The 23,737-nt window shown below is 41.6% G+C and overlaps 1 protein-coding gene across 4 annotated transcripts in view; it reads right to left on the bottom strand.

Moving 5' to 3' along the window:
* The window catches only part of CCAR1 (cell division cycle and apoptosis regulator 1), a 199,649-nt gene that overhangs the window by 153,453 nt on the left and 22,459 nt on the right, over positions 1-23,737 (bottom strand). For 3 of the 4 annotated variants that reach the window (XM_085863730.1, XM_085863731.1, XM_085863729.1), the window contains exons 5-9: positions 23,448-23,698; positions 23,218-23,332; positions 22,627-23,044; positions 22,492-22,542; positions 22,124-22,265 (exon numbers count right to left, since the gene is read on the bottom strand). In XM_085863730.1, coding sequence (XP_085719856.1) covers positions 22,124-22,265; positions 22,492-22,542; positions 22,627-23,044; positions 23,218-23,332; positions 23,448-23,698 — 977 coding nt within the window. The remainder of the gene's footprint in view (positions 1-22,123; positions 22,266-22,491; positions 22,543-22,626; positions 23,045-23,217; positions 23,333-23,447; positions 23,699-23,737) is intronic. The other variant, XM_085863732.1, reaches the window with a different exon arrangement.

The following is a 23,737-nucleotide window of genomic DNA, read 5'->3' as shown; positions in this document are numbered from 1 at the left end:
TATTTAAGTATAACCGTTTATTTTGAAGTATGTTTTTGAATATCTATAACAATATTTTTGGTTCATCACCCTGTTCTTTCAGAAGGTGAGCAATTTCGAAAGATATTTGAGAAATCTCGTATGCTCCGGGTGAAACTGTTATAGTTTTGTATCCGCTTCCCAGATTTTAACAAAACTTGTAATTTTCTATGATATTAAACAAGGTATTATCAGTTTCCATAGACAAAAAAAGACGCCGAAAAGAAAAAAGGCATGGGAAAGAAGATGTGTAATCACTTGTGAAATTAAAACCAGGGATTGTGCTTCTCATTTATAAGTTTTTAAAAGTCTGTATATAATGATTGTGAATCTCATATTTTCTGAAACACCACACTTGTTAAAGTGTTGAAAAGAAGAAAACACAAATAATTTTTCTTCCGACATTCAGTGGGCGTATTTCGACCATCATCTTATTTATAAATATAAATACTTTATCATCTTTCAACAATAAAAGAAAGTCTCATTTGCATGTACAATTGATGATAATTTTTCATTTTCATCATGAGAGAGAATTAAACTAATTTAACATGGGATAAAATATCTGTGTTGATATTTATTAATTATTTTCATTACCATTAACTGGTAGAAAATGGCTGATCTTCATGAAAACAATTATTTCCAGCCTTCTCACTACCTAACAACAATAAGTCTATTAACTAATTGTGATGGGTCATTTGGAAGAAAACAAACACCTGAACTAAGCCTACTTAAAGCCTCAATAATATTTCTCCTTTTCAGTCTTCTTTCCTTTACAAGAAACAGAAACTCCATTATCAAGCAAGTTTAGTAAATCAATATAGACTCTATAATCTTCATTTTTAAAAATAATAATAAATGGTTCATCGAAATAACTTGATTCACCCCTCAGAGTTGAACCTTGTCTTCCATCTTTTGGAAGAAGAAACATTAATCTCAGAGTTAATTTAACAGGTGGTTAAACAGAACTCAAGAACTTTAATTCATCATTAAATATCAATACCTTTTCTTTCACGAGATGGAATATTGCTGGATGTTCTGTTGGAATGAGAACTGCAATGGTTTTTTTAATCTTTTGAATATTCATTGTTTTGGAGAGCATTCACAACATAATCAGGGGGTTGATTTATCTCTTCCAGTTGTTGAAATAATCCATCATCATATTCTAATTCTCCTATATCTTCTCGTTATTGCTCTGTCATTTGGCTAAAATCTTTCATCATCTGAAGTGCTTTAGGGGTGTATTCTATCATAGGAACTGCAGACATTTGTTGGGGAGTCTTTATTAAAAAGTAGCTTAAAAATTTATCTTGTTTACTTTCAAATGCTTCTTCATCAGTTAGTTTCTGTCTGTGTTTCTTCATTACGTCTTCCTGTTGTTTTACAACTTTTGAAACCAACTCTTGATGTTCCTTAAATCTTCTTGCTCATTCTTTCGCATCCATTTATTTATTGGAAAATATCATTTAATGAATTGTAAAGGTCAATAAGGAAATTTTCCTTTTCTTCATCATGAAAGTACGTGTGTTCAAATAAATTATTTTCCTTAAATATTTCAAACTCTTCATCATTAATACGAGTTGCAATTTATTCTTCACCAATACTTGTATCTTGCTTTTCATACGTTTGCGTTGAGTTTCTTCATCAACATCAAAACCAAATGATAAAATATTAACTCCATCACCACTCAAATGTTTAGTAATTTGTCTTATTAACCTCCGCCATTGAAGATCGGAGGTTACTGTTTTCACCCCTTTCTGTTTGTTTCTTATGAAATCTAAAGATTTCGTAAGTATATTGAAGACTTCTGTTTCTATTTGTTTGTTTGTGCGTTTGTGTGTTTGTTACTTACGAAATCTAAAGATTTCGAAAGTATATTGATGACTTCCGTTTCTGTTTGTTTATTACTTACGAAATCTAAAGATTTCGTAAGTATATTGATGACTTCAGTTTCTGTTTGTTTGTTACTTACGAAATCTATATTGATGACTTCCGTTTGTTTGTTTGTTTGTTTGTAGGCACGATAACTCGAGAACGGAAGAAGCGACCAATGTCAAATTACACCACGTGATTCAGGAGGGTGATGGCAAGTGCTGATTAGATTTTGGTCGAAATCGGTCAAAGGTCAAGGTCACAGTGAGGTCAATTATTCGATTTTTGATGGTTTGGTACAGATAACTTGAGAACGGAAGAAGCTACCAATGTCAAATTACACCACGTGATTCAGGAGGGTGATGGCTAGCGCTGATTAGATTTTGGTCAAAATCGGTCAAAGGTCAAGGTCACAGTGAGGTCAAACATCCAAAACATTCAATTTTTATGGTTTGGTACAGAATCATCGTAGAAACTTCTAGTTTGCGTCGATACCTTCTCGAGAGACAGCTTGTATTTGACAAGGTCAGAGGTCAAGTTGACGATTTCATAAGTACCAGTCGATGACTGCTTGCTTGTTTGTTAGTTTGTTTGTTAGTTTGTTAGTAAGCACGATAACTCGAGAACGGAAGAAGCTACCAATGTCAAATTACACCACGTGATTCAGGAGGGTGATGGCTCGTGCTGATTAGATTTTGGTCAAAATCGGTCAAAGGTCAAGGTCACAGTGAGGTCAAATATTCGACTTTGATGGTTTGGTACAGATAAATCGAGAACGGAAGAAGCTACCAATGTCAAATTACACCACGTGATTCAGGAGGTTGATGGCTAGTGCTGATTAGATTTTGGTCAAAATCGGTCAAAGGTCAAGGTCACAGTGAGGTCAAACATCCAAAAAATGATAACTCGTGAACGGAAGAAGCTACCAATGTCAAATTACACCACGTGATTCAGGAGGATGGTGGCTAGCGGATTATATTTTGCTCAAAATCGGTCAAAGGTCAAGGTCAGAGTGAAGTCAAATATTCGATTTTTGATGGTTTGGTACAGATAACTCGAGAACGGAAGAAGCTACCAATGTCAAATTACACCACGTGATTCAGGAGGGTGGTGGCTAGCGCTGATTAGATTTTGGTCAAAAGTCAAGGTCACAGTGAGGTCAAACATCCAAAACTTTCGATTTTTAATGGTTTGGTACAGAATCATCGTAGAAACTTCTGGTTTGCGTCGCTACCTTCTCAAGAGACAGCTTTTATAAGACAAGGTCAGAGGTCAAGTTGACGATTTCGTAAGAACCAGTCTATGACTGCTTGTTTGTTTGTTTGTAGGCACGATAACTCGAGACCGGAAGAAGCTACCAATGCCAAATTACACCACGTGATTCAGGAGGGTGATGGCTAGCATTGATTAGATCTTGGTCAAAGGTCAAGGTCACAGTGAGGTCAAACATAATTCCGTAAATGAATGTGGAGAAATGGAGTATTTTTGCTTCGCTCGAAGATATGAGTTCGTTTTAACTTCGATTTTAATTTTGTCTTCGGTTTTTGCAATCGCTTCAGATGCTTAAAACTCGGTTGTCGAAATTCTGGTAAAAATCAGATGTTTTGGAGACGTTTTAAGATTGTATAAAAAATATTTCACTCGACGCGTCACTGGTCGTCCCATGATGCAGTGCGCTCGAGCAGACGCGTCGTTGACCTAAGTAAAGGTTTTGCGTGTGCGCGTTGATGGTGTTTTCGATAAAGATGGTGTTTAAAAGTCATTTTTATCCAAATAAAGGTCATCGTCGCATGCCTGACTCGCCGAGCCGTCGGATTATGTAAAGATTGTATGTGGATGGCGGAATATTACGGTTTTGTGACTTTGATTAAATAATATTGAATAATTGCGTGGAGAAATGGAGATTTTTGCTTCGCTCGACGTTACGAGTTCATTTTAACTTCGATTTTAATTTTGACTTCGGTTTTTGCAATCGCTTAGGATGCTTAAAACTCAGTTGTCGAAATTCTGGTAAAATTCGGATGTTTTGGAGATGTTTTAAGATTGTATAAAAAAATATTTCACTCGCGCGTCACGGGTCGTCAAGTGGTGCAGTGCACTTGAGCAGAGGCGGCGTTGATCACGTAAAGGTTTTGCGTGTGCGCGCTGACGGTGTTTTCGATAAAGATGGTGTTTAAAAGTCATTTTTTTAATCCCAATAAAGGTTATCGTCGCATGTCTGACTCGCTAAGCCATCGGATTATGTAAAGATTGTTGGTGGATGGCCGAATATTACGGTTTAATGACTTTGATAAAATAATATTAAATAATTGCGTGGAGAAATGGAGATTTTTGCTTCGGTCGACGTTACGATTTTTGATGGTTTGGAACAGAATCATCGTAGAAACTTCTGGTTTACGTCGCTACCTTCTCTCGAGACAGCTTTTATTAAACAAGGTCAGAGGTCAAGTTGACGATTTCGTAAGTACCAGTCTATGACTGCTTGTTTGTTTGTTACTTCCGAAATCAAAAGATTTCATAAGTATATTGATGACTTCAGTTTCTGTTTGTTTGTAGGCACGATAACTCGAGAACGGAAGAAGCTACCAATGTCAAATTACACCCCGTGATTCAGGAGGGTGATGGCTTGTGCTGATTAGATTTTGGTCAAAATCGGTGAAAGGTCAAGGTCACAGTGAGGTCAAACATAATTCCGTAAATTAATGTGGAGAAATGGAGTATTTTGCTTCGCTCGACGTTACGAGTTCGTTTTCACTTCGATTTTAATATTGTCTTCGGTTTTTGCGATCGCTTAGGATGCTTCAAACTCGCTTGTCGAAATTCTGGTAAAAAATCAGATGTTTTGGAGACGTTTTAAGATTGTATAAAAAAATATTTCACTCGACGTGTCACGGGTCGTCACGTGATGCAGTGCATTCGAGCAGACGCATCGTTGAGTCACGTAAAAGTTTTCCGTGTGCGCGCTGACAGTGTTTTCGATAAAGATGGTGTTTAAAAGTCATTTTTTTATCCCAATAAAGGTCATCGTCGCATGCCTGACTCGCTAAGCCGTCGGATTATGTAAAGATTGTTGGTGTATGGCCGAATATTACGGTTTTGTGACTTTGATAAAATAATATAAAATAATTGCGTGGAGAAATGGAGATTTTTTGCTTCGGTCGACGTTACGATTTTTGATGGTTTGGTACAGAATCATAGTCGAAACTTCTGGTTTGCGTCGCTACCTTCTCTAGACAGCTTTTATTCGACAAGGTCAGAGGTCAAGTTGACAATTTCGTACCAGTCTATGACTGCTTGTTTGTTTGTTAACAGTATTACGGAAAAACTCCTCAACGGATTTCGACGAAACTTGGTGGGGGGGTTTGGTATGATCCAAGGATCATGCCATTAGATTCTGGACTTGGTCCCCCCCCCCCCCAAAAAAAATTGTTAGAGAAATTTTTTTTTGCATTTCTACATGTTTTAAGTGATTTCCAACCCACCCCCACCCCCAAAAAAAAAGAGAAAAAAAATTGTTGCATTTCTACATGTTTTAAGTGATTTCCAACCCCCCCCCAAAAAAAAATTGTTCGAGAAAAAAATTTTTGCAACTTTTTTTTCAACAAAATTTCGATTTCTTTTTTTTTGCATTTCTGCATGTTTTAAGTGATTTCCAACCCCTCCCCCTCCCCCCAAAAAAAAATGTTGGAGAAAAGAACTATAGCTGTCAGCACTGTTGACATATTTAATGAATAAGATATAAGGTTCACTTGAGTGACCCAGCAGTATTGGCGGCGGAGGTTTTGCACTCTCCCGAGTGCTCCCCCTCTAGTTCCTTCTGCATTAGTTTCTAACAACCCAAGACCACCAGATTTTAGTTTCTTTAACTCACTTTTACAATGTGAATATTTTGTTGTACCAAGAGAAACCTCCTCAAATAGTTGACCTTCGTTCCTCAATCACATATGTTCCTCTACTGAAATGTAGTAATATTCTTTACCTTCTACGTCTGGTCACATTACTCTGCTTGTTGTAGATACAATACAGGATGTTTTTTTTGTTTTGTTTTTTTAAATATGTAATCTTTTCATTTTCATTATTCAAGAACCGAGATCTATCAAAGTTTTTCCCAGAAGCAGATTTCCCCTCAAGACTGATCATAACCATCATTTTTGAATGTCATCGTTTATAAAATAAAAACAAAATACCTCAGCATCTCATGTTGTTTTACAACAATAGATTTATATTTTCCAGTCATGCGTTTCAAATACAACTCTAATTCATTTTTCACTCCACAACGTTTACCAATTCTCTCCAAAAATTATTTATATCTATTGAATTTAACTTAAATAAAATGAAAGTATTAGCATTATTTCTTAATGAGCGACAAGGGAGTTGAAGTATGATTGCCGAATATAAATACAATTACAAGAAGGTCTCCCTCTTGTGTAATAACGATCCATAACCATTTGGTTTCTCTCATCAACACAATCACAGATTACGAGATTCATTTTTTATTTATCCAAATCTTGGGGTGAAGGTATATCATCCGTATTATCACTAAGAATAGAAGTTATCGGCTTTGATTTCTTTTTCTATGTCTGTGTATCACAAAATAGTTGTACATCTTCAATGTTGTAATCATTTAGTTTGTTTTGAAGTTAAAATAAACCAATTACGTCTTCTTTTTGAAGACCTGCATTAAAACCTTGTGAGAGTAGTTGATACTTGGATTGAAAACTTGACTTTGTAAAAATTATTAAATTATCATAATCTAAAAAGTTGGGAGTAAGGAGCATCTTCAAAAGCAGGCAGGTTTTTCCAAGATCCGCTTGAACCAACTATGAGATATCTTAATGAATTTGGAAGATTTTTATGGTTGTTAAATTTTATCTTATTTTGCCAAATGGGTTAAAGAAAAAACATTCATTGATACATTAAGAAAAGAAATTATTAATTAATGTTTACTCTGGAACCACTGCTTCTATATATGCGAAACTTCACAATTATAATTTAGCCAACATGTGAAACGTGGGTTTAAAATTTCAACCCGATCAGCCACAATTATTTAATTATTTGAATCGGAGAACTTAAAAATTAGATTTTTTTTCCAGAAGGCTCACTTGGCTGCACCTGAATGCGTTTGAGGGTACAGGAATAGCAATTCAACTGATACCGACAATGTCGCCAGGAAAAAGGGCTAACTGCATACGTAATAACGAGATTGAACACTTTGTGCTACCCGGTTCGTAATTCTTCAGTCCTGCATTTGTACCACTTTTAAATGATGTTTTCTCTGGAACCACTTATCCTATCGAAGCGAAACTTTGCGACGGTCATCTCCAGAAAGTCTCACGTTGTATTAAAGGCGGACGTCTGGGTACCCGGTCATCACTGCCAGCAGTAATAAAGTGGCAGTTCTAATTTAATACAGTAATTGAATGCAACATGGCTGCCAAACCATGTGACCTATCAATTAGAAGTTAACAAACTTATATTCTCTACTCGTGTAAAATACGTATGTGAAGCTTCCCCTTGATCTGACCAGCTGTTCTGGAGAAGAAGATGTTTGAAGGTTTCAGGGTAAATTCAATATGGCCGCTAAACCATATGACGTATCAATTAAAAAGTAACAAACTTGTGAAAGGATGTCTTGGGGAAAGTGTGTGTGAAGTTTTGCCTCAATTTGTCCAGCCGTTCTGGAGAAGAAGATTTTTAAAATATATTAATTTTCAATGCAAGATGGCTGACGAACAATGTGACCTATGACATCATAAATTTACATTCTGCTTCCAATCGTGTAGTGGAATAGGTGTGTTAAGTTTCGTGTTAATCGGATAAGGTGCGTTTTTCTATTCAAGATGGCTGCCAAACAATGTGACATGTGACAATTTTTAGCATGTATGCAGACATGATTGTAGATAATAGTTGCAAATTTTCCTTTCGATAGATTAAGCAGTTTCAGAGAAAACATTATTTAATATTGTTCTTAGATCCATCATGGCTGCCAAACCATGTGACCTATCAATTATTCATTCACAAACTTATATCCCCTACACGTGCAGAATAGAATTGTGAAGTTTCCCCTTGATCTGACCAGCTGTACTGGAGAAGATGTTTGAAGTTTTAAGGTGAATTCAATATGGCCACCAAACCATGTGACCCATCAATTATAAATTTACAAACTTGTGAAAGGATGTCTTGAGGAAAGTGTGTGTGAAATTTTGCCTCAATCTCTCCAGCCGTTCTGGAGAAATAGATTTTAAAAATGTATTAATTTTCAATCCAAGATGGCTGACGAACCATGTGACCTCTGACATCATAAATTCACATTCTGCCTCCAAACCTGGAGTGGAATAGGTGTGTGAAGTTTCATGTCAATCGGATAAGGTACGTTTTTCTATCCAAGATGGCCACCAAACCATGTGACTTTTGACGTCATAATTTTTTACTATGTATGCAGACATGATGGAAGATGATAGCTGCAAATTTTCGCTTCGATAGGTTATGTGATTCCAGAGAAAACATTATTTAATATTTTTCTTGAATCCAACATGGCTGCCAAACTATGTGACCTATCAATTAGAAATCAACAAAAGTATATTCACTACTCGTGTGTAATACGTTTGTGAAGGTTCCCCTTGATCTGACCAGCCGTTCTGGAGAAGATGTTTGAATGTTTTAGGGTAAATTCAAGATGGCTGCCAAACTATGTGACCTATCAATAAGAAATTAACGAACTTGAAAAAGGACGTCATGTGGAATGTGTGTGTAAAGTTTCGCCTCAATCTGTCCAACCGTTCTGGAGAAGAAGCTTAAAAAAAAAAAATTCAAAACAACATGGCTGCCAAACCAAGTCACCCATGACACAATATTTTTTTTTTCTATGATGAATTGTTGTGCAGATTATTCTGAAAAAAATTGATTTTTCCTATGCAGCATTGTACTTGACAAATTTTCACTGGAATAGCGCTTCACCGATGACGTCACAAAAAATCACCCCTCTTCGCCATTGGGAGTTCATTAAAATGTATGAAGCGAAAAAAAATTCCATTGCACCGTTTCAGAAATACAGAGGTCCAAAGTTTATCGTTTTTTTCAAGATGGAGCCCGTACCACGTGACCTATGACGTCACAATTATCAATTGAGTATGCTATTAAAAAAGATACATACTATGGTGAAAATTGTGTCGATCAGACTTGGCTTTCCTGAGAAAATGATTTTTAAAGTGAAAGAACCCGCAAAATGCCGGTGGAAAAAGAAAAATAATAAATAACGAGAACTGCCACTTTACAACTGCTGGCAGTGATGACTGGGTACCCGGACCTCCGCTTTTGATACGACGTTGGACTTAAATGATGGTCGCAAAGTTTTGCGTCGATAGGATAAGTGGTTCCAGAGAAAACGATATTTAATATTGTTCTTGAATCAAACATGGCTGCCGAACCAAGTGACCTATGACGTCATAATATATTTTTTCTACAGTGAATTGTTGTGCAGATGAGGCTCAAGAAATTTCAGATTTTTCCGATGCAGCGTTGTACCTTACGAATTTTGACCGGCACAACTCTTGACCGATGACCTCACGAAAAATCACCCCTGTTCCCCTTGAGGAGCTTATTCAAATGTATGAAGTGAAAATTTTTTCCATTGCACCGTTTCAGAGATACAGAGGTCCAAAGTTTTTCGTTTTTTTTCAAGATGGCGCCCGTACCACGTGACCTATGACGTCACAATTACCAATTAAGTTTGCTATCAAAAAAGATACATACTATGGTGTAAATTTCGTGTCGATCGGACTTACCGTTCCTGAGAAAATGATTTTTAAAGCGAAAGAACCCGCATATTGCCGGCGGAAAAAGAATAATAAATAATAAAGAATAAGTAATAATAATGAAATAAACAGAAGAAAAACAATAGGGTTCCCTGTCAGGATGACAGGGTACCCTAAAATAAGGAAATAAACAGAAGAAAAACAATCGGGTTCCCTGTCAGAATGACGGGGTACCCTAATAAACAGAAGAAAAACAATAGGTTACCCAGTCCATTTGACTGGGTACCCTAATAAATGCTTTCTATGGTCTGTTCTTGCTCACCTACGTCCTCCAAAAGGAATGCTGAAAGAGTAACTCATTATAGGAAATATGAGAACACATTAAATGTTAAAGATTTAAAGTTTCCAATGTCAATAAGAGATATTCCTAAATCTGAGAAAATGAATAATCCATCTGTTAATGTATATGGATTAACAGATACAAAGAAAGTTCAGACATTAAAATTTCAAACTATAAAAATGATGAAACACATTGACCACCTCCACTTTACTTCAAAGGAAAAATCACATTATGCCTACATCAAAAATTTATCAAGATTAACTAAATCATAACTATATAATAGAAAATGTAAAACAAATCCTTGTAAGAGATGTCTCAACTCCTTTCATACAAAAGAAAAATTAAACCAACATTTGAAATAATGCAGTAATCATAAATCAGCAATAATCAATTTACCAAAAGCAGATTCAAACATATCATCCAAAGATTTTAACAAATCGATAAAACATGTTTGTGACATATGCTGATTTTGAAAGTATCTTTGAAAAGATAGACACCGTTTCTCCAAATCCAAACCAACAATATACAAATAAATATCAAAAACATACTCCTTGTGGTTTCTGTTATTACATCAAATCATCAGTTGGTGATGAATACAAGAAGCAAGAACTTTACAGAGGATAAGATGCCCCCCAAGAGTTTGTGAAACGACTGGAAATCGGTTGCATTCAATAATCTCAGGGAATGGAAAAAAAAAAAAAAAAAACCTATAAACCAATGTCCTTAACAAAAGAAGAGAAAAGGAAATTTAAACAACCACATGCTGCTTGTCATATTTGTGAGGAGAAAATTAGTGAAGGTCTAAAGGTAAGAGACCATTGTCATCTCACTGGGAAATATAGAGGTTCAGCTCATCAGAGTTGACATCTCAATTTTAAACTTCCCTCCTTCATTCCAGTATTTCTTCACAACAATGCTCATTATGACACATAATTTTATAAATGAATCGAGTAAAACCAGTGGAGACATTTCAGCCATTACTAACACTAACCAGAATTATATCTCATTCACAAAAACAATCCCGACATCTCCCGTAACTCATATCAGATTTCTTGACACATTCAAGTTTATGTCAAGTCCATTATCTGACTTGGTATCAAATATGAAAAACTTTCCAATTCTCTAATCACATTTCTCAAATAAAGAAGAGATTGGTCTCCGATCACAAAAGGGAGTATATCCTTATGATTATATGAACTCATTTGGGAAGTTTAAAGAAATACAACTTCCCTCAAAGGAAAGTTTATATCATGAGAACGGTTTTGCAGAATTGCAACAATAAATATATATATATATATATATATATATATATATATATATATATATATATATATATATATATATATATATATATATATATATATATATATATATATATATATATATATATATATATATATATATATATATATATATATACCTATACCTATATATATATATATATATATATATATATATAGTCATGCACCACTTAACAACGGGGTTACGTTCAGAGAAACGAGTCGTTAAGCAACGTCGTCGTTGTGCGAACATCTTTTTTTTTCGTTTTCGTTTTCGAACATCGTACTTACACAAACCTAGACACCTAGGCTAAATGGTGTAGCCTATTGCTCCTCGGATACAAACCTGTACAGCATGTTACTGCACTGAATACTGTTGGCAATTGTAACACACATCCAAGAGAGACGGAAGACACGTTACATTTACCTTTGTGCTGTTCATGACGGCCATCAGTGTTGTTAGCAGCAGCTTACAATCTCCTCTCGCATCGATTATCGAAAGGTGAATAATTAGCGTTTGGATTTTATAAATACATAATCATTGCATCGATGTTATAATCTACAAATGAAGAAACGAGCACCTGTCAATTGTGATATATATTTTTTCGAAGAGTACGATTGTTTTAACAACATAAAAAGCTTCACTAAAAATAAATGCGTTTTAATGTCGACTAAGAACAACGATTTATTCGCTGAATTCTTCAATTCAAAGGTAATTTACTTGCTCGAAGGTAAACGTGCAAACATTGGTTCAGTTTGAAAGCCGATTTCCTTGAATCCCGATTTAACACGATCCTGTTTTTTTGCGATGACATTTTATGGACCTCAACGATCGCATTATAGCAGGGCCACACTGTCGTTTATTATCATTATGAGGTATTATGTACTGTACAGTGTACATAATTGTATGTGCTATTTTTATACGATGCTACATCACTCGGCGATAGGAATTTTTCAGTTACATTTTTTTTCTTTTTTCAGAGCTGGCAGATCCGTCGTATATGCGATCCGTCGTTGCCCGGAACGTCGTTAAGAGGCGCATGACTGTATATATATATATATATATATATATATATATATATATATATATATATATATATATATATATATATATATATATATATATATATATATATATATATATTGGTATGTATGTACGCACACACACACACACACACACACACACACACACACACACACACACACACACACACACACACACACACACACACACACACACACTTCAGAATCGGATCAGAGTCATGCATACAACATTTCAGGGCCTCAGACAGTTATTTCCATAAATGCATGTCCAGGATAGACCCATCCCCTTGTCTGGTGGGATGCCAACTTTGATGTGTTGGAGAAGGGTATAGAACAGATTATCTTTCTTATGGGATGGATTTTTCTTGTTTACGACATGTTCATGCACGTGAGATAGCCGTTAGCCTGTTCATTGGACCATGACGTGGCCAATGTGGGGAGTGTAAATGTAACGGAGTGTGTGCCGAGAACGAGTGAACCAGAATGTGTGAGAATAGTGTGATTGTGAGTGAGAAAATGTCGGTCAGGCATCGACTCAGACAGGAGTAGCGGGTAGTTGGACAGATGGGCGACATGAGTCCCCCGTGCATGTTACACCGTGTGGACCCGGAGGATTCGCCCCAGCGTCAGGTCAGTATGGACTGGCGTATGGGATTCGAACACTGGGAAGCAGTGTGGTGCAGTGCAGTTCGCACCGTATGACGGCAAGAGTGACCTGAGGGAGTGCTTGGCGCAGTTTGATCACGTGTGTAGGGGTAACGGTTGGGGCCCGGACGAATGTGGAATGCACCTTGTAGCAGCACTGCGCGGTGTGGTGACCGAGGTTCTGACCAACCTTCCCCCTGGGGCCATTACGCTGGCAGACCTCCGTTCGGCTCTAAACAACCGATTTGGCATCAATTAACAGTGCGAGCTTGTTAAAACTCAGCTCGCAAACCGAAAAAAGGAACCCCCAGGAGTCAATTGGGGAATTGGCTCACGACATTCGCCGCACAGTTGGGATTGCATAGGCAGACATGGCAGGGTCCGCGCAGGAAAGGGTGGCGCTGGAACATTTCGTCCAGGCCCTGTCGGACTCTGATTGTGTGGCTGAGTTGGCCATTTGGCACCCACCCACCACGAGTCAGGCGGTTGTTGCCGCAGCATGCTATGAAGCGGCAAGACCCCTAACTTGGGGGGAGGTGTGTGAGCGCCGCCCGGTCATGGTGAGACAGGTGGGCCCTATGCACAACATCAGATCCACGGGAGGAGCCGCTCCCAAAAAGAGGGCGGACCTGGAGGAAATGGTTCGGGGAATGGTAAATTATCAGTTGGCTCGGTCTGGACCGTGGCAGGCTGCTCCGATGATGGCACCCGGTTGACCATAAATGCTAAAACTCAGAATTAAGGGGTGGGGGGAGGGGAATTCGGAGTATCAGAGGCATACACCTTACCAAGTAAGGTGTTATAATTATGCTCTGACAAGTCAGCTGTCACGGGACCACAGAGTTCCACACAGGGATAGACTTCGCTGTCCAGGACCACCAACTCCGCCTCGTACGGACCGGACTAGACAGCCCTCAACACGCCCCTGCAAAACCCCAGGAAACTAGTATGTGCCGGCCATATAGGACCATATGTTCAGCTGTGGTCGATGGAAAAGTGCCCTGATCAATGCGACAGGTCATTTATTGTGACCAAATTGGCACTGGTAGTTTGACAATTAGGGATAAAATTGCCAGCGTAGGGGTAGATGCCAGGTGGACACAGGAGCAAGCACCACGATCATCAGCCCTGTGATTCTTGATTCGAGCATAGACGGCTGGGATGATATCCGCCATCTGGAAAATCTTAGCCTGCAGCTGGCTACCAGGGCAACAGCTCCCATCATAGGGCGTGGTTTTGTGATCCTCAAGTTGGGTTCGTTAAGGAAGCGAGTAGAGGTTTGGATGGCGGAGGTGTGCGACCCATGTCTATTGGGGTTGGATTTGTTAACCGCCAGCAAATGTAAAATTTATCTGGCCCGGGGTATCATGCAGGTGGGTTTCGAAGAGCTGCCACTAGAGGGTGTGAGCACTGATGAGAAGGTGGAGCTGGAGGTTCCCAATCAAGTGACCATTACTTGTGTTGGTTAAAAAGAAAGTTGGGACCACGCGTTTCTGCGTGGACTATCGCCAGCTTAAGGTGACACTCAAAAGACTCCTATCCTCTGCCGAGAATTGACGATACCCTCAATGCAGTTGTGGGCTCAAATTGGTTCTCAACTTTGGACCTCAAGAGCAGGTATTGGCAGGTGCAGATGGATAAGACAGGGGAAGAGAAAATGGCATTTTCCACAGGGAAGGGACTGTATCAGTTCACTTTGATGCCCCCCGTCACCTTTGAACAATTGATGGAGCATGTACAGGGTGGCATTCCATGGCAATCATGCCTTGTGCACCTGGGTGACATCCTGGTACTTGCTAAAACATTCCCCCAGGCATTGCTAATTTGAACCAGGTGTTTGGGTGCGTCAGACAGGCAAGGTTAAAGTTGAGCCCCAAAAAAAGTACCTTGTTTGCGAAGGAAGTGGCCTATCTCGGTCACATGACAGGTAACGAGGGGTGAAATCCGACCCAGGTAAAGTCAAGGTGGTAGAGGAGTGGCCCATACCGTTAAATATCAAGGAGGTGCGGGGTTTTGTGGGACTCTGCTCCAACTACCCGGTGCTTTGCGGAAAAATTTACAGAGATAGCCAGGCCCCTTCACCGGCTTAAGGAGAAGGGGATGAGGTTTAATTGGACACGGGAGTGCAATGATGCCTTCCTCAAATTGAAAGGTTGTTAAACAAATGCAACCGTTCCAGCATTTCCCACTGTATAATTAATGGGACCTTTACCCTGGACACAGACGGATACGAGCCACGAAGGATTGGGTGAAGTTTTGTCTCAAGCGCAGGAGGGCGTGGAAAGAGTAACCGCGTATTGCAGTCGGGCCATGAGTAGAACCGAGCAAAATTACTGCGTCTCTCGCAAAGTTATTGGCTATGCTGTCTGCCATGAACCATTTCCACCGGTACTTGTACGGGTGGAAATTTTCGGTTCGAACTGACCATTCCTCCTTGTAATGGCTCTTACAGTTCAAGGAATCCGAGGGCCAAATTGCGAGGTGGTTGGAAAAGCTGCAAAAGTACGATTTCAGTGTGACTCAAAGAGCTGGTAAGGCTCATGAGAATGCCGATGCACTCTCTCGATGCCCTTGTATGGAAGAAAACTGTAAATTCTGTACATGACATGAGGACAGGTACTAATTGGCAGACACCTCCCACAAGATCTTAGTCCGTGCAGCCCGGGTGGCAGGGCAAGTCTTGCCACTAACCGCAAATGAAGAATTTGGAACATTGGCTTGGAACATGGCCCAGCGGGCAGATCCCACATTGGGGCCAGTGTACGAATGGGTCCAGGCAGGTAAGAGACCCAGTGGGGAGGAAGTCACCCTTCTCGGAGCATGGGCAAAGGCTAACTGAGCTCAGTGCACCCCAGAATTGAAAGATAACATCTTGTATCGTAAGTGGGTGGAAATTCCCTAAGAAAGAACTTCCTGGCTAATTATAGTCCCAGACAGCCTGGTGTTGGCCTAGTGGTTAGGGTGGCGGCTTGGGATTCTAGGGTCCCGAGTTCAAGCCCCGTTGGCCGCTGAATTAAAATACACCAGGAGGTTGACTCAGCCTGTCATCCTTCCGAGGTCGGCAAAATGAGCACCAGTGTACTGGTAAGGGGGACACTGCATCAGCAGCATAGCCACATCCCAACCAATGATGCAACCAGCAGCCACAGGCTGCACTCGATAGAGAGAGATAGTCCCAGACCAATTTAAAACCACCATTTTACAACAGTTGCATGGTACCCACCCCGGCGGCCATTTGGGCAGGACAAAAACATCTCGGACCCGCCGGAGATTTCATTGGGTGAATATGGGGCACGATATATAGGACTGGTGTTGAGCATACGACACCTCTACCGCGAAAAAGGGACCGGCACAGAGGATGTGGGCCCCCCTTCAATTACACCAGGTGGAAGGCCCCCTTGAGCGGGTGGCTATGGACATCTTGGGACCACTGCCCTGCAACCGCCAGGGTAATAAATATATCCTCGTGGTTCTGGACTATTTCACCAAGTAGCAGGAGGCCTACGCGCTCCCCAATCAAGAAGCTGGGGTTGTGGCACAGGCCTTCATTGAAGGTTTTGTATACCGGCACAGGATCCCGGAAGAGCTGCACACCGATCAGAGTCAAAATTTTGAAAGTCAATAATCCAGCTCCATCTGGCGGGTGGAAAGATGAAGCGCAGGTACTCCGGGGATGAAGATTTGGTTCTTCAATCCCCGGAGATGAAAGGGCAAATGCCCAAAACTCAAGTCGCCGAGGCAGGGCCTGGTGGTGCAGATGTGACATGGTCATCAAGATCAAAATGGGACCATGGGGTCTCCCTCCGATCATCCATGCTGACTGGTTGAGACCCTACACCGGTGACCAGACACCCTCATGGATTGCTCTGGCTTTAGAGGTGGAGGCGAAGTCGAGCACCTCTGCGGACGCGGGGGGGCTCATGTGGGTAAGAGATAGCGACAGTCACGCCCATGTGTGGAGCGCAGTGGTGTATTTGCAGAGCACTAGCCTAAGGGGGATGGCATTGTTAGGCCCAAATGAGGGTGCCAGTGATGGTAGCCTCAACGTAGGAACCAAAGCAGTGACAATGAGGGAGGGCTAGGATAAATTTAGGGATCGAGAGCAACAACAGGGACTGTTTATTTAGGACTTAGGTAGACACAATGAACATGTAGTAGGGACGTAGAGAGGTATAGAGGGTGGAGTTTTAAATGGCAGCGTGTGTAATACAAGGGAAGACGAAGGTGCATGAGTTTGTTCGGGGTGATGCTGTGAAGGTGAGTGGAAATATGTTTGTGTGTGGTTGATGAATTATGAGTGAGTCACAGAATGCATGGTGTGAAGGATTGAATGGGGGAAGTGGATCCCACTCAAGGAAACCCAGGGGCTAGTTTAAAGTTAGATAAGGGATTAGGCAAATTTCCATATCGATGTCATTCTGTGGTTGGTGCTGATTGTGGAAAGGTTTTTTTAAAATACCCCCGAGCGGAAGTGTCGGTCATCTCTGCCAGAGGTCGACAGAAGCAAAATCAAATTAGGGGCATCTATAATCGATTCCATGGCTCGTGGATCTGGTCATAGAATGCAGATCGCCAGAACAGTCGGTCACTTCAAATAAATGATGGAGACACTTTTCTGAATAAGTGATCCTGACAACAGCAGGCACGCTTTAATGCTAATTTATGTTATACCTGGGGTTCCACGAAATGGTCGGTAATATGGGAATTCTAGAACGCGATTATGATCGACCGTGTTGTAAACTCTCTCGAAAACGATCAGGCACGTGGGTAGCCAGCAGCTGACTTTTGGGTGGGCAATTCCACGATGACAAAATTACACTAATGATTTTTTTATAACAATCAGACTTTGTAAAAAGTAACTCTGTGCCAGACTGGAATATGGGCAGTTCATAAAGTACGTACGCTCTACTTCCGGGTTTCAAAACCACCCACCCCCCTCTGTATGCAGGCTAGTGACCACCCACCCACCCCCATATGCGTCTCATATCACATGATATGAGACTTGAAGATTACAACGAACTGTAGATTTATCTCAAATGCATCAGTAATTATTAACTACGGCAATACAGTAATATGGAACAATTATTGACGTCCACGGATTCAACATCACATCGAAAATGTTCCTGTGAACGGGGATATTTTTTCCCCCTCGCGATGATGAAAGGCTCACCTTCATCTTCTGAAACGCTTTCATGTAGTCCGACACCACTTTCATAAAGTATGTATGTAGCCGTCATACCACCCACCCACCCCTGTACGCAGCCCGTACGCGGGCTTTAAACCACCCACCCCCCTCATTTTTGTATGTACTTTCTGAATGGCCCATACGGGGCAAAAATATGCAAAAAATTGCGCAGGACCGGGAGCATCTTCAGAGATTGGCACCGGCCTCAGGATGACCACTTCAAATTAGCACTGGACATGTAAGAATCAGAACGAAGTTTGACGGGCTATAAAATCGGAACAAGAGCAAATTTCAAAAAAATGGCTTGTGTTGTTCCAGACAATAGTCCATAGTATCTGAATCACTAATAACATTTGATCTCTCTTGATAAATGAGGGAGGAGATAAGATTTGAAAGACGATTTTCGCAACTTTGACAGCCTCGTGACCTTGACCTCGACCTTGAAAGTTATATCGTTGTGCATGTCTCATCGACCTCTATCCATTCCACTATTGGTTATTTGTCTCCACTCGGTTTGATTGTGGATGGAGGACGGACGGACGGACGTACGGACAGACTTCGAGACTGGCTTTATTAGGTCATCTCTACTGAGATGATAGAGATGACCTAAAAACGAAAAAATTGTGAGGTGCAGGAGATATTGGACAGGCTGTGGGTGTGACTTGTGAGCGTATTGGACAGGCTTGTGAAGCAGGCACCCATGGAGGGGCCACCCATTGCTGGGGGCTAGTCGGCCAGGTGAGGCCGGGGGGAGGTCCAGGGGGCCAGTAGTACGTTAGTGGGAACAAGTACCCGTGGAGAGGGGCCTGGCATGCCAGTGTAGTGTTCAATGGGCCCGGGTGCCCGAGCAGCGGGGCGTCAACATGCCATGTGGGCATCGAGGGAGAGAAGTGCCAGTGAGGGCATCCCCCATGTTAGCGTAGGAACAGGCAAGCTCGGAGGTGGCACCAGCATCCTGGGGGGTGCTAACGGTGAGTATGCAGGTGGGCAGACCTGCTGGTGGAGTCACACTACCCAAACATGAAATTGTGCGATGGCACGCAAGGAAAACTTGGTGGGCAAGGCCAAAAATTGTAAAAGCACCAACACGTTGGCGACGGGAATTTGTTTTTAGAACCCCATAGTTTAACAAAGGCCTCTTGGCAGGGTATAACCCCGGGAACAGTTTAAAAGTGTCACAATATTAGCGTAGTTTGGATTGCTGAAGACCCCTTCGCACCATCCACTGTCAGGATGATCGCCAGCTGCTGGACTTGCCCTCATGAAAGACTTGAGAATGAGAAGTGTCACGACGTAAATATCAGATTGCATGTAGTTCTGCTCTTTTTCCTTTCCATAGAACCTTGGGGAGGGATTAGGTATGAATTTGGCAATGGGGAAAGTGGAATGTAAGAGACAAGATGTTGCAACAAATTGTAAAAAGAGGAGGGCTAGGGTCGTGTATATGAGGGAAAAGACGTTGGATGGGTGCGGACGAGTAAGGCCAACCTCGAGCTCCCTCTCTCTCCCGGCACCACTGCCACTGCCCCAGGTATGTGCACTCCAGGGACCGTGTGTCCATGTTGGTCGGACCTGGTGTTTGATGGCATTACCTGGTTTACCTTTTTCCTTTCGTGTTGTTTGCCTTGTCGTTTTGCTTCGTCTCGCTATCCCCAGGACCTTCAATGCATCACTCACCTCACTTCAACATTTGCTTCGTGGCCTGTCTTCCACCCCTACCTGTTCTGTGGACTGCCACTCGCTGCAGCCTCATACCAGGTGACACCGTTCCAATTATTATGGTGGTCTTTTGTTTTGTTTGAACTGCATTTGCTGCAGCAGCATGCTACCACTTATGGACTGCCCCCTTTGCTGCAGCCTCATACCAGCCACATACAAGTATCATGCCACTCTGCTTCACTTCTTGTGCCACGAATTGGAACGACCATTTACTGCACAAACGCAGCTCGGTGGAGGAAGTGGCTCAGTTCTTGTTGCTGCTTCTTTTGACCATTTTTGTTTAGAAGGCCACAACATTTATAGCCTGAATGCCGGCCATTGGTCTGCTGGTGAAGGGCACGAAGAGCATGAAGGTGGCAATAAGTCAACAGGTGTCCCCCCTCCACAATTTTCCTTTTGAATTTCTGTAGTCGTATAGAGTTGTCGTAGTCGTATACGACTCTATACGAATTTCAGCCAGCTGTGACTTCTGACATGTACGAAGCTTGCCGCTGTCACCGAGAGATGCAGGGTGTGACTGATTCTCATGCTTGAAAAATTCTTGCAAGTCACACTGCCTGTTCTGGCATGAGATGAACAGTCGTTCGGTCAGTTGTGGGGATTATTAAAGCCCACCGGTTATATGTTGTTGTTTCAAAAATTCAGGCAATTTCGTTGTAGCACAAGGTTGTTTGTGCGAGTCAGTTAGGTAGTTCCCAATGCATCACAGGGGACATATGTAGTTTAAATTGTCGCACACACTAAAGGGTAGAGTTAAAACCTACGAGGTAGGGGTAACTTCACCTGCATGTCACAAGGTAATGCTAACTTTTAATGACAATGATGTAACTTTTAACCGATGTCTCCAGTTGTTGGACGACTCGGGGTGAGTTTGGGATAGGGAAAGAGGTAATGTTATGGATTACACTTAGGACTTACAGGACATTTGATCAAGCATCAAGGACATCAAGTCATATAGAGTCGTATCCACACAACACACAACAGCTGACAGTCATCTTTCAGGACTTTCTCCTTCGAACTTCCCCCAGCTTGCTCTTGTTTGAAGAAAGAAACAATGTTTTTCTTGATTGGATGATAGAAAGGACATTCATCTTCATTCTGTAGCCCCTCAATGAATGAATGGAACTGCTCTTTGCCCCGCTGGTGATGTGTAGCTACCATTTCGGCTAAAGTTGGGTCTGCAATGTTCTTCATGTCTAGTACCAGTAGGTCGGCTGATTCTTCTTGGAATGGGTTGCCCATCTCCTGCATTACTGCAGAGAGTGCTTTCACCTTTTCAAAGAAAGATTTCTGGGCACTCGGTGTCTGTTCATGGTGTCTGCTATTGTTGGTTGCATCTTTCATACCAGACATGGCCTCGTATGCAGCTACTAGACGACTCACTTTGGGTCCAGCGACCATCCACCTACAAAGTGCTGTCGGGTCTTCTGTCAACCCAATTGCTCCTCCGTCACCTTTGATGACTGCATTATTTTGATCGTGGGCTTGGTCGATTGCCAGGGCTGTTGGAGCCATAGATGAGAGTTTGGCCAGTGATGAGGACCAGTGCCAGCAGTCCATCCAAGGGATGTGGCTGACTGCTGAAACATAGGTACTACCTCCAACACTACACCCCTACACCCCATGCATAAGTAGCTACTACTACATACATGTTAAGTCATGCAAACGTATGAAAATCATAAACAAATGTGCAAAATCAGAAAAAGTGTGTGTCAGTGGGCATTAAAAACAGGAAAATCCACTCCAGCAGGCTTGAAAACATAGGAATCCACACTTAGATCATGAAAATCGGACAACTACAAATACTTCTAAGCAAAAAGTCAACTTCGGGAGGCTAACTTGGCGGCCATTTGAAAAATGGCCGCCATCTTGGATTTTCAAATGGCCAATCGGGCAGGTTTTATCAGAAAGCCCTGCAGAACAGAAATGCCAAATTTGATGCTTGTATCATAATTTGCACGATTTTTCTACTATCTACTACACTAAGATAGAGAGAGATAGACACAAAAGCAAAGTTAGGTAACCATGGAACATTTTACTCTGGCTAAAATATCTTCTTCCGAAACAGATGATATGCATTTAGTTTACTGCTCCATACAAGTTAAGAAACTACTGTTAAATATGAATATCATGAAATTAACAAGTTTGCTGTTTAACTCAATTTCCTAATTCATCCCTCATTGGCATCAATCACAACAAAGCAGTTCATATAAATTATAAACCAAAGATTAGCAACAAAATCTCCTTTTTTAAAATTTATCTTCCAAACCTGCGTTCAGCACGCCTGGAAAATGCAGTTTCGGTGCGGTCTGGCCTGCTAGCAATACGCAGAGGTGCCTCAGGGCGACGGATGGCCGGGCACGTTGTTGCAGGTAAGGGCAGTGGTCGATTGGCCCCTGGGATAATTCCCACTGCAAGGAACACAAAAAAAAGGAAAATGCAGTTTGCATATTTTCTAACATACGTCTGTTCCATAATGGTGATGTCGCATGCAGTCGAGTAGGTGCTGCATGTCATTCAAGCAAGTAAATCACATCAACAGTCGAGACAGTTAAAGTGAGAAGAGAGGACGACACAATTAGTCACACAGAGAAACTGTTGTCTCAAAGGAGGAAATCGTTTCTGAGAACACCTCACCTCGAGCACCATGCGTCTTTTTGCCCTCCTGATTGCTGAGAATTTCTTGCACTGCGCAAAGCGAATAAATCACAACCAAACACACCACATGATATAAAAGCGGCAACCGGGTGGTGCAAAGGAATAGAGTCATACCTTGCTGGAGGAGCTGCTGGGCTGCTTGCGGCTGCTGAGCAAAAAGTGTGGTTGCGAGCAAGGCCCCTGACTGCAACGCCTGGTTTTGGAGTGCCTGGCTTTGCAAAGCTGGTGCCTGAAGAGGCTGGGTTGGTCGGCTCTGCGTCTGTAATGGCTGAGGAGCTTGCAAGCTTGTAGCCTGAAGTGCTGTAGTCTGGAGGCTGGGACTTGGTTGAAACGTTGGAGTTTGAAAAGGCTGGGCTTGTAAGGATTGGCCTTGCAAAGCAGGTTGTGCAAATCCTGCTTGAGACTGCAGGGTTGAGACCATGGCCTCCTGCTGAGGCTGCAGGGCTTGCCCCGAGAGGCTGTATTGAGAGGGTTGTGGCTGGTGTAAAATTCCACCCCCTGTTGACTGTGTAGGTTTCATTAGTCCTTGGTTCTGCAGAGAAAAGAGAAGGGAGGTGGGAGGAAGAACAAAAGAGATAAAAACAAGAAAGAAAGAAAGAAAGAAAGAAAAGGAAAAAGGATGAAAGAAGCAGCAAGGTAGGACATGGCTGAAAGAAAGCAGTAGATAGAAAGCAACAGAATAAACTGAATTGAAAGGCTACTTACTGGAGTAGGCAATGTCTGCACACGCTGAGCATTCCATTTGAATGGCATGTTGGCATTATATGTGGCCTCAACGAGGACCCTGTCTCCCACTGTTGGAGTCTTCCCCTTCACAGCACTGCAAACACAAAACAAGCTTGAACATCGACATCCCCAAAGAATACGCAGTTGCAAAAAATAAAATAAATGAATAAATCTTGTGCAACTCGAGCAATCAAAGTTAACAAGCGAACCTGAGCTGGAAGAACACGTCCTCATCAACAAAACCAAAGTTATCATGCAACTTCGTAACAACGCCTGTAAACACTCGCTGCTTCTGTGGTTGGGGCTGAGCCTGGAGTTGCACTTGCTGCTGTTGCTGTTGCTGCTGCTGGTGAGCCTGCAGCTGAGCTTGGAGTTGAGTGACACGTGGAGCTGGGTAAGAAATGGTCATCTGACTGGCTTGTTGTGGTGAGCTCAAGCTGCTTGGAATAGCCACACTTGCCTGTAGCAAAGGAGAGTCAAAGTCACTCATTATGGATGG

This window comes from Eptatretus burgeri, chromosome 18 (assembly GCF_056783735.1).
Source record: "Eptatretus burgeri isolate ZD-2024b chromosome 18, Ebu_testis_v1, whole genome shotgun sequence".
In the NCBI taxonomy this organism is placed as follows: domain Eukaryota; kingdom Metazoa; phylum Chordata; class Myxini; order Myxiniformes; family Myxinidae; genus Eptatretus; species Eptatretus burgeri.
This window is presented reverse-complemented; position numbering and strand designations above follow the sequence as displayed.